Raw genomic sequence first — 12,541 nt, 5'->3', positions numbered from 1 at the left:
TTTGGGTGTGATATCTACATTGAGTAACTCAATAGAGTATCTTGATAAATGAACAAAGAGCGATAGGGTTCTAGCCGTCTAGGCTTATTGACTAATTGGAACAAAATTTTAGTTATGTCAAAGAAATGAAGGGTCGAGAATTGTACTAAGAATTAGTTAACAAATAATGATAATAAATTAAGATTTAAATTTTATTAAACAAAGTATTAATATAAATGCATAAATGCGGATTCAACTAACACTTCATTTCAAGTTAAAAAAATAATATAGATATGTTATTACTTAAAAGTGTTGGTTACTTGGGTGAACAGTTACGTGCCAAAATAGATTTTGTTTTGATGGTGATTTGTTAATTCACTTAATTGTTATAAGAAACTCCATTATGTTAACTTTATAGCATTTCGAACTCCATTATTTATGGCATATGCTAATTGCTAATTTTGGCTTAGCCTTGTTTCTCATTCAAAGGATGTTGTAACTTTCTAAAAACTTCCAATTCATTCCATTACTATTCTCACTCCCTATCACTAGTTCCTAACAACCTTAGATCCTCAACCATGGAATGTTAACTTTCACCAAACACAGCAACCCAAAAAAAAAATTCAGAACCATACACACTGAACAGAAGAAGAGAAAAAACCATAGAATTCACCCTTCTTGTCTTCTTGCCTGGTTTGGTTTGTTGCCACCAATCCAGGTAGGTTTTGTTTTTTACATGCATGAACGATTGTGATGGTGCATTAGAAAACCACCACCCCCTCCATTATTCCATCGATCATAGCACAAACACAAAACAAAACCAAATACCAAACATCATTTCTCATTTCTGGCGTACAGGAAATCAAATCAAATCAACACCCTTTGTCAAAAAATTCATAGTTAGCCACAAAGTTGTCACATTTTTTGTTTTCTTTCTTCTTTAATTTTTTACCCTGTACGCCTGAAATTATGCATACATATTATTGCTGCTGTTGTCTCTTGCTGGTTTTCTGTTTTTTGAATGTGATTCCTGCATTGAGTGCTGCTAATGGCGGCGGCGAATCGTTGATCCTGGGTTGTGGATTGGAAGGTGGTGGCAAAGATGCTGATGGAAGACAATGGATTTCTGATAACAAGTACCTCTCAGGAGGAGGAGATTCAGTAACATCCAAAGCCTCTTTCCAAGACCCTTCTCTTTTATCTGAAGTCCCTTACATGACAGCCAGAGTTTTCAAATCAGAAGCAACTTACAAATTCCCTGTTCTACCTGATAAGCGTTACTGGCTCAGGCTCCATTTTTACCCCTCTGTCTACGGCAGTTTCAACCCCACAGATTCATATTTCTCCGTCGCGGCGAATGGGGTTACTCTTTTATCCAATTTCAGTGCCTCAATCACATGTCAGGCACTCTCACAGGCCTACATTGATAGGGAATATTCCCTTGCTCCATTGAATTCAGACACTCTATCTGTTACCTTCAAGCCGCGAGACGGGGGTTTTGCTTTTGTTAATGGCATTCAATTGATCCAAATGCCTGAGTTGTTTGATTCGGCACCGTTGGTGGGTTATGATGATCAAACTGTGGATGCAAAAAGTATGCATTTTCAGACAATGTTCAGGTTAAATGTTGGTGGGCAATACATATCTCCAGGGCAAGACTCTGGCCTAAGCAGAATGTGGTATGATGACACCCCTTATCTCTATGGTGGAGCCACTGGTGTGACCAACCAAGCTACTAAAAATGACACAATTGACTACAAAACCATGCCAAAGTACATAGCTCCTTCCAGTGTTTACTCCACATCAAGATCCATGGGACCCAATAAGGATGTGAACATGGGGTACAATCTCACATGGATTTTCCAAGTGGATCCTAATTCAATGTACCTTACCAGGTTGCATTTCTGTGATTACTATTATTCCAAGTCTAATGAGATTGTGTTCAAAATCTTCATCAACAACCAGACTGCAGAGCCTGAAGCAGATGTGATTGGATGGACAGGAGGTAAAGGAGTTCCAGTTTATAAAGACTATGTGACATATGTTCCTGGTGGAACAGTTGGTGAGGAGCTTTGGATTGCATTGCATCCTGTACCTGATAGTAAGCCAGAATTCTTTGATGCACTCCTCAATGGGGTTGAGATTTTCAAACTCAATGACACTAATTTGTCTGGCCCCAATCCTCAGCCTTCTGACATGCTGGTTGAGTATGAGGCGAAGGCGAAAACATTCCAAACCAACAAAAATGGTCACAAGAACATTGTTATTGGTGGAGCTGCAGGAGGTGCTGCAGGTTTTGCTATATTGGCTGCAATAGGTGTTGCTGTTCATCTCCAAAAGAAGAAGAGAGCTCCTGGATCATACACCAACACATCTAGCTGGCTTCCTTTATACGGAAACTCGCAAACGACCGGTACCAAATCCTCAGGGTCAGGGAAGAGTGGCAGTGGCAACATATCAGCCATGGCTCAAGGACTGTGCCGGTTTTTCTCATTACAAGAGATGAAGCAAGCAACCAAGAATTTTGATGAGTCCAATGTGATTGGGGTTGGAGGCTTTGGAAAGGTGTACAAGGGTGTTATTGACAATGGGGTTAAAGTAGCTATCAAGAAAGCAAATCCGCAGTCAGATCAAGGAGTGAACGAGTTCCAGACAGAAATTGAGATGCTTTCTAAGCTTAGACACAAACACTTGGTGTCCTTGATTGGTTTCTGTGAGGAAGATGATGAAATGTGCTTGGTTTATGACTACATGGATCGCGGAACGTTAAGGGAACATATTTACAAGGGAAACAAGCCATTGGATGAGCTATCATGGAAGCAAAGGTTGGAGATTTGCATTGGAGCAGCAAGAGGGCTTCACTACCTTCACACAGGAGCCAAGTACACCATCATTCATAGAGATGTGAAAACAACCAACATTCTCCTTGATGAAAACTGGGTTGCTAAGGTTTCAGATTTCGGGTTGTCAAAAACCGGTCCAAACATGAACCAAGGTCATGTTAGCACTGTGGTGAAAGGAAGCTTTGGGTACTTGGATCCTGAATATTTCAGAAGGCAACAATTAACTGAAAAATCTGATGTTTACTCATTTGGGGTTGTTCTGTTTGAGGTTCTATGTGCAAGGCCTGCTCTGAATCCAAGCCTTCCAAAGGACCAAGTTAGTCTTGCGGAATGGGCTTTGATCAACAAAAGAAGAGGAACACTTGAGGACATCATTGACCCCAACCTCAAGGGAAAAATCAACCCTGAAAGCTTGAAGAAATTTGCAGATGCAGCTGAAAAGTGTTTGTCTGATCATGGACTAGATCGTCCTACCATGAATGATCTTTTGTGGAACCTTGAATTTGCTCTCAACCTGCAAGTGAACCCTGATGGTTCAGCTCACTCTCCAAGGATTGAAGGTGAGTTTGAAGAGGTGAGCTTGAAAGAAAATGACATGGCTGCACATTATAAGAACCTGAGCCTTGGAAGTGATCATGAGCTTAGCCAGGACTCTGGATCCGGTGAGAATTCCGCGGTCATCTTCTCACAAATTGCCAATCCAAAAGGGCGATGAAGATAAAAATATGAATGCTTAAGGAAGCTAGGGAATTTAAGACAACAAAACCAGCGTTTTGCATTGCTTTTGGAGTGTGCACTGCTTTGATTGCTGCTTCCATTTATTGGTTTCTTTTTTTCTTTGTCTTGTTTTCATGCTAAATAGCTTATGATATCTAACTGTTTGTAGCAAAATGTTCAGAGAAGGTGGCTAAATGAAGTTCACTTAGCCTGTTATGTATAATATAGTTAAATATATATGTAATATGAATTATAGTTTATCAGATTTGTTTCTGCAAAATGACAGAACTGGCTGCATTTTGATCATGTAACCATGACTCTATATTGAAAAAACTTGGGTTCTTTGCTAACCTATTGTGGAGAGAGTAATTGATATGAACCCAATATTGGGTGAGGATCCCTTAAACCCACTATCAATTGAATTGTACACACACCGAGAAAGTTAAGAATGATGTTGGCTGATCGATTTGAACTCTTTAGCCCAAGTGTCTTGAACAAGTCATTATAATTTTATTAGATGTCACTCACTATTGTATAAATCCAATTCGTGGCTCTTGGATAGCAAGAGTGTGACTTCTACTTCTACATTTTGAATTTTTCAGTGTAATTTTTTGTGTTGAGTTGAGCTCATCTTTTAAAATTTGATTTTTCATGTATAATTTTAAGGACAAACTTATGTACAGTTGCTTATATCCAAGCCATCCAGTTTGCCAAATAAATTTTACCACCTCATTATTTTTTTCCACCTTATCTAGTCAAAGTTAACGATGTCAAGTTAATGTCAATGTCTCTTTCTTACTTACAATTATATCTCTGTATCTGTGCGCTTCCATCGTTGTCCTTCCATGGCGAACACGTTGATGCGAATCTTGTCGAAGCTTCCATGAATAAAATGTGGAATAGATAACTTTAAATCTAAGGCACCAAATCTGAATCAAACATCTCCAAATTTTTATTGCGGAAATTCATTCACATTCTCCTTATTATAGAAAGTGATTCTATAAATATTTTTGTTTTTAGATGTTATGAAAGAAATAAGGGTTGTCTAAATGACCATTGTCAAAAATTGGGTTAAATCACTCTTGATGAGGTGTTTCAATTAAATTGTAACATGTGTCTTTATAAATTCCAACTCGTTTAGTTATTCTTTTAATTTTATATTCTCTTAATATTCATTTTATTAAAAAATCTATTTGCACAATGAACCAATCAATTAGAATAATAACATAGAAACCCTTTTCAAAAAAGAAAAAACAAAGAATCCCTAATCTCCCAGTTTCTTTCACGCCTTCTTTGTTCACTCATTTTATTTGTCTACAATTACCTTGAGAATAACAGACTTGCACAAACCCTTTTAGTTAGATGCATTTTTGTATGTTAATATTGTTAATTCAATTGGTAATCAGAGTATGTAATAGGGGGAAAAGCAACACAAAACACGCATTACAGCTATGGTGTTCTTGTGGGATAACCAGTGGGAGATGCAACAACAATTTCTCCTAGAGAGGGTGTGGATTTCTCATATTCCCAATTGAATTGGTATATCTTTTAATTGCATCAATTCAATAGCAAACAAAGAAGACGACCCAAAGCGTGGAACGGTGGAAAAAATTGGGATTAGGGTTCTTAGTTATTTTTCTGGGAAAAGGATTTCTATGTTTTTATTCTAATTGATTGGTTCATTGTGCAAATAGATTGTTTAATAAAATGGATATTAAGAGAATATAAAATTAAAAGAATAAATAAATGAGTTGGAATATATAAAGACACATGTTACAATATTTTTGGAACACCTCATCAAGGGGTGATTTAACCCAATTTTTGACAAGGGTTATTTAGACAACACCAAAAAAAAAATTTAGAAAAAAGTTTATTAAAAATAACATTTCGGTGGAAAATAAGTTTATAAAAATTAATCGTATATGGATATATGCAAGTAATGCTAATCCATAAAACACACCCAATCAAAACCACGAACGCAAAACAGCTTATTAGCTAACACTCAATCCAAGTGTCTCAACTAACTTGCAATCTCCACCGTAGATAAGCATTCATCCAAAGGTTAATAGTTAACGCTCAATCCAAGTGTCTCAACTAACTTGCAATCTCCACCGTAGATAAGGATTCATCCAAGGGTTCACATTCGAGTATTGTAAAAAACAATTTGGATCCGTGCGACTCTTGTTTGGATCAATCAGCGCTCACCATTTCCCTTTTTCCTCCTCTATATAAATCTTCTCTCACTAGAGTTCCCATCATCACAATCACTTCTTATTTTTTACATGCACATAAACCTAAATTCCACATAGAGCGCCATCTTCCCTTCATTTGAAGCTTCTTTCTCATGAGGTCCTCCCTTCAAGTATGTTTGTGAATCACAAGCTGAAGCAAGAACATGTGATTTAACAAAATCATGAATAAGATGTTCTGGCTTCTGCTTGTGCTTTATGAACATATTTGTTTTGCCCAGACTTGCTTCCAATGAAGTGGTTAATTGTATCTTTGGCCTCAGAGCGAATCACGAGGTGAGCAAAAAACCGTTGTGTTGGTGGCATAAAAACTAATTGATGTGTGCCGATTTTTTCTTTATCAGATAAATAAAATTAATCAATTTTAATTTGAAAGGAAATACAACCAAATAATCTTTTCTATTTTTCCATATTCATACAACCCAACTCAGAACCTCAGCCCCAAACCCCCAAATACCCAGCAACCACCATAACTACTCTTCCTCCCACAACGTCCCCTCTGATACTGCAATCCCAAGTCCGATCCCGTAAGCAACCCAACCTCCCACCTTCTTCCTTCTTCTAGCAAACTCATCAAGAGAAAAAAATTGAGACAACGAGAGAGCGTAGTCTCTACCACACACCCATATCTGTAGCACCATCACCCAAATCTATAGCACCTTTATGTGTGTGATGCTTTTCAAGCTAAGTATCTGCCAAATCCTCCCCTTTTTCACCCAGATCTATAGCACCGTCGCCCAGATCTATAGCACTAGAGAGCGTAGTCTCTACCACATACCCAGATCTGTAGCACCATAACCGAAATCTATAGCACCTTTATGTGTGTGATGCTTTTCAAGCTAAGTCTCTGCCAAATCCTCCCCCTTTTCACCTAGATCTATAGCACCATCGCTCTGCAGGTCTATAATATCTCTATGTGTGCGACGCTTTGATCGACGACAACGACTCTATGATGCAATCAAGGTCCCTTGCTATCGTTCCTACTGTCGTTGTCATGGGAACCTCTGCTTCTTTTTGTCTCTATCTCAAGTTCTTCTTCTTCTTCTCTAATTGTGTTTGTGTTCATTTGAAGAGAAATGGGAGGATTTGTTTTATGGAGAGAAGGATTCAATTACGACAAAGAAAGGGAGGTTGAGGGGGTGTTGTGGTGGTTCGGTTACGGCAGATCTAGTGGTGGTAGTGGTTTTGGCAGTAGTCATAGGGAATATGATAATGGTGTTGGAGGTGAGGAAATGAGGGGACTATGGTTGTGTGGTTGTCGGCTATGGCGGTGACGCTCTGCTACTGATGGGTTGAGGTTGTCGTGGTTGGTGGTATGTGGTTGCTTTGGCTGCAGTTTTGGAATGATGGTGGCGTGAAGGTTTTCAGGGAAATGATGGGGTGGGTACGGTTAGGTTTTAGGGAGAGGATGGTTGAGGTTAAGATGAATGTCGAGGTTTGAAGATGATGATGAGTAATAAAATTCAGAAACATTTTGAAAAATGAGTTAGAAAACATTTTTTTAGAAAAAAAATATTATTATCGGGTAAGGAAAGAACCCTCCCTTGTATAAGGTTACACAAAAAAAAGGTAGGTTAGGCGAAACCTTATTTAAGCCAGTTAAGCATGAACATTTCTATAATACTAAGTTTTAAAATTTTACAATTAATGTATAAACATAGAAATATACAATGATATATAATGATTAAAACTCAAAGCATAATATTAAAAAATTTATCATATCTTTTCATTCATTGCATGCACTTTTGGTTCCTATATTTTTTTAATGTGTTATTTTGTTTCTTATATTTTTAATTTATCTTTGCTTTAAGTCTGGGCTCAAATGGATGGTGGGGTGTTGTTTGATACTGAACCTCCCTCTCTTAATTTGGGAACTTGTCAGGATCTTGAATTTGTGGAAGGAATTGAAGCTTCTCCTATGTCCCTCCCTTATGTTACGCCGAGAATAAAATAACGGGTTTGTGTAAACAAAGCTAAAAGTGGTAGAGGAATACCTAGGAAAGTTGAGAAGGCATGTAGAAGGAAGAAGGGTCTTATTATGGATTCCAATGGGGTTGCTTTAGCAGAGGTTTTAGATGTAGATATCGGTTCTAAAGGGAGGGAGACAATGTTTTTGTAGACGGAGCTTTCAAGGCATATGAGTGTTTAGACTAGTGCGTAAAGTGCTCTTTTGATGGGAAACTCTTGGGCATGATGTATGATTGTACAGTGCCCTCAACCAAATTGTAGCCCAGATTCTTACAAGTAGGAGACTGTAGCTTCTCTTGTTTTCTGCAAATGAAGAGTTTTTGGTTGTCTCTTGCTATTGAATGTTGGCGTGTTTTGATGCTTTTTTTAGTTTTGACCTTATTATGAGGCATTTTTGCTGTTTATGATGTGGCTGTTGCTTTGGGAGTTGACTTTTTCTTTCCCTCTGTAGGTGTTTTGCTAGTTGGTTGTTTTGTTTGCTGGCTTTTGTTTCCTTTTGAGAAGGGTTGTGTCGTCTTGTTATATATTTCACTACTAGAAAATCATATAAATTGCCTAAATTTTTTATGTCATTTTTCGCATATAATTTTAATATTAAATCACATATTTTTTAATTAATGACATTGATTCGACTAGTAACTTAATGACCGCGTTCAAAAAAACTTAATGACCGAATACTTTGATGAAGTCAAATTGTTGGTCCAAGTTTTATAATATTGTGTTTAAAAAAAAATTCGCTTAAAAATGTTTGAGTTCCCTGAGATTGCAAGAGAAATCAATTTGAGTCTCTGAAAAAAAATTCTTTGAAGTGTCATTCTAATGTTTTTTTTAATCAAATTAAGTCTTTTGCCTCAATTTTGACCGGTCAACGGTCCAGTGACAAACCTAGTCAATTGAGGATGACAACGTGAATTTTTCACATTAGTTTTAGTCCCTGGAAATTTTTTAAATTATATTTCCATCCCTCTTTTTTAACCACCATCTTCTTCCTCTTCCACCTCCATCTTCTTCCTTTTTCACTCCATTTTCTTCAAACCAAGAAAAACCTAAACAATCAATCAATCTCCTTAATCTTCTTCAATTTATGAGGTATCAAGTGATTTTTTTTGTCCTTGGATCCATTTACCCAATTCGTTTATGTCAATTTCCCTCGGTTCTTGTTTGGATCTTTCATTGATTTTGTTTTGGAATGTTACTTGCGTGTTGCAAACTGATAAGCCTTTTCTCAAGCAACCTAAGGTGTTTCTGAGGTATACTAAATAGTTGTTTGATTTTTTTATTTGGGTTATCAAGGACGGAGGTAGGTAGAAGCTTGTGAGGGCATGTGCCCCCACTTAATTATTAAAAAAGTCATTAAAAAAAATGATGAGTAAAAGTATGTGTTTTTTATAGTTTCTTCGGTAAAAAATGCTTTCACCTGTGTTCCACATTGTTAAATGTTCTCACTTGAGTAGTAAGAGTATGTTGTTTTTAAGGATCATTTGGTAAAAAATGTCCTCACTTGTGTTCATTTGGTAAAAAATGTCATCACTTCTAATAATACTAGTGTTTTTTACCCGCGCGTTGCACGGGGAATTTGTCTATTGTATTTGATAAATCGATCGATATTTTAAATTATAAAAAATTTAAGAGACTAAGAAAGTAAGAATAATCATAATAAAGATGTAGATATTTAAATAGCATAAATTCAGACACTCAATTCTAGTGTTTTGTGAAGATGTATACCCGTGTTACATAAAAGATATTGCTTTTGTGTTTTAGATATGTAACAATACATAAATATATAATTATTGTTTACATTATTAAAAGTACACTTAAGTTATATAAATTTTTTTTTCACTCGTACAAATTTTCATTTTTCATGTAAAATGTTCCTTCCCGTGAGATCTCGTAACTCAAATATGTTAGCACTAATATATTTATAGTACATATGTATTAATATTTTTTATTCCTCATACTATTCTTACTATCAAATTATTATAGTTATATACATATATAAATATAATTACTCTTAACTTTTCTTTTCCTAATCTGAACGGTTCAACTTTTAACTATTCTTCTTCTTCCACCTCTTCCCTCTAATAGTATTGGATGACTCCAAGCTCTAAAACTCACTCATTAATACTCGACACTTCATTAGTGAATCATCAAATATATTCCATAAGTACTAATTGGATATGACATCATACTATCTAAAAATTCACATTTCACCTACTTCTTTGATCCCCTTGAAGTGCTATTGCATGAGATGCTTTTTTGACCGCGTAAAAGCGCTTCTATATGAGAAACAAAGGATCAACCTTAGTAAAGCTTTGTTCTCATAGCAGTACTTATCCCACAGATACCAAGAAGTATTACTACAATGTTCAATGCAGAGCTTGATATATTTGGCAAAGCTCTGCTAACAACATAGGAATCAACCTTAATAGTCAAATTCTCGAGCCTCACTTCCACAATTGGAGCTTTGCTCCTAAGTCCTAAGACAATAGAAATAATCAATCAGTTCAAATCATCTATATATTATATTGGGATCAAATACATGATTCGGTGATTTGATTTTATCTTAAACATAAATTTGATTGATTCTTCTAAAAGTTAATAAAGGGCATACCATAAACAGTGGCTAAAAGCTAGGTTAGCCTCAAAGTAAAATGCTTGATTAGAAGGTTAGCCTCAAAGTGACACACAACTGACATAAAAGCAGTAAAAATGAATCTTTGCTGCCCTAAACCACCTTCTTAGAGAAGGAGAAAAGCAATGTAAGCATACTTGGAAAAAGGAGTAGACTTGAATCAGGACGGAACACAAACTTGACATCAATTGCGAGCATGTATGGTTTTAATTTTAACCGTTCAAGAATTACCTCTCAAGTTGCTTCTAATAACTTATTTCTTAAACGGGAAATCTAATTCCCAAACCTCCATTGTAACAATGGTTAATCAGGGAATAGAGTTCCAGAAACTTGACCAAAATACAAAACATCAAATTGTTTTCCCATCTTAAGAGTGGAAAAGAAAATTTCTTCAAAAGGTGCATAATTTCTGAATGCGATCACTCCTTCAATTACACAAAAATAGTACTCCAAATACAACAATAGAAGGTTTTATATGAAAAGAACATACCTTTGTATAGGAAATCAGATGCATAATCAACAATGGTACAATTATCAAACTGACAAAGGTAGCATAGTCACTTGTTAAAATTAAATTAACTAACAGTTATTGATCATGAGAGATAGAATTTAAAAAATAAAACCAAAATAAACTTGAATGATCATTATTTCTCGCCATCCCATAAAAAAGTGCAAAAAATCGGTTTGAAATAACATACCTTAGGTACAAACATAGTTGTTAGAGCCCTTAAAAATCCTCCAATCATCTATTCCTCTTCTAATCGTGCTGAAACAAAGAATCCACACACACCTTTTAGGACCTTGCTGGGAGCAAGCAAGATGCATCCCCCAATCCAAAGAATATAGTTGAAGAATGTATCCAACATCAAATGCCTAAATCACCACAAACTACATTCATATCCAATCTGTTTGCATCCAACATCAAAATCCTTCTCCAATAATGGTTATAATACACTGTTAGTCATATTTGTTTAAGAATCTAGTTGCATTTGAGTCCATGTTTATGGAAAACTCATGCTTCGTGTACATGTTCAATTGTCCATGTATCTTGGTTGAGTGTGTATTTTAATATATTTTGAGTCAGTTATTGCTTTCTTTTTTATTGGTTATTAAAATTATAATGTAATTAATTAATTTATGATATTATGAGATTGAGTTTGTTAGAAATAAGATATGATAGTTATATGTTTGCGTTTTGAATTTTAAGTCGAGTTGCAGGTACATATAAGAGATGAGATGGTTGATGCAGTATCTTAGTTAATTAGGAAAAATATTTTAAAATCTTGATATTTTATAATCTCAGCACTACATATTTTATTTTTATATTGTAGATCATGAAAAAAAATAAAAGGAGAAATAAGGGGATTCCGGTAAATATGCAGTAAATTAGGCTAGAGAATTTTCCTAATTTGAAGAGATAATGAAAATAGTTTCAAAATTTATTTTGAAAATAAATTTAGTAATGAGTAATCTAGGTAAATCTTAGATAATTAGAGCAAATCTTTTGAAATATGGAATGACACGTGTCAACAGAAGAGAAACTTTCTAATGGAATAACACATGAAATTTTTTATAAACAAAAAATAATAAATTACCTAGAATATGTCTATTGTATTTGATACATTAATTAATACTTTGATTATTAAAAATATATTAAACAACAAATGAAATAGAAAAGTCTGAATTGATGAGTAAAGTGGACATAAAGACTTCTCTTTTAAGCCCGATTGAGACCAAGAGGAACTCGTTTCACATTCTTCGTAAATATGAAGATGATAACACAAATCATAGATGTAAGAAATTATCAACATATTAATCTTAAAAAAAATAATGTGATAGTAGCTCAAATCAGGATTGTGTAAGATATATCATAAAGTATAACATTATTGTGTTTATTCCAATTAAGTAGGGATGACAATGGGTAGGTACTGTAGTACCATCTCCATACCCGCGTTTTTAGAAATTACATGTACCCGTCTCCATACTCACATGGGTAGCAACTCGAAGCTCTCCACCTTTAGACAATTCAATGTCATTACAGGAAGCTATCCATCTTTGCCAAAATCTAAATCTATGGATGACAATGGGTCTCAAAACCATAGGGTACCCGCAAAAATACCCACTATGGGTAGGGTAAAAAATCGCTAAATGGG

The 12,541-nt window shown here is 35.4% G+C and overlaps 1 protein-coding gene across 1 annotated transcript; it reads left to right on the top strand.

The window, feature by feature from the left end:
• The first annotated feature begins 571 nt into the window (after positions 1-571).
• Positions 572-3,889, top strand: LOC130720576 (receptor-like protein kinase ANXUR1). Its single transcript, XM_057571227.1, has one exon. The coding sequence runs from the start codon at positions 949-951 to the stop codon at positions 3,535-3,537; it is 2,589 nt and encodes an 862-aa protein (XP_057427210.1). The 5' UTR covers positions 572-948; the 3' UTR covers positions 3,538-3,889.
• Positions 3,890-12,541: the final 8,652 nt, after the last annotated feature.

This window comes from Lotus japonicus, chromosome 5 (genome assembly GCF_012489685.1).
Source record: "Lotus japonicus ecotype B-129 chromosome 5, LjGifu_v1.2".
Lineage (NCBI taxonomy): Eukaryota > Viridiplantae > Streptophyta > Magnoliopsida > Fabales > Fabaceae > Lotus > Lotus japonicus.
Note: the sequence above shows the minus strand (reverse complement) of the source record. Positions and strands in the feature narration are given on the sequence as shown.

Excerpts from the sequence above, each read along its gene's own strand:
- LOC130720576 (XM_057571227.1), top strand. The coding sequence starts at position 949 with ATGCATACATATTATTGCTGCTGTTGTCTCTTGCTGGTTTTCTGTTTT.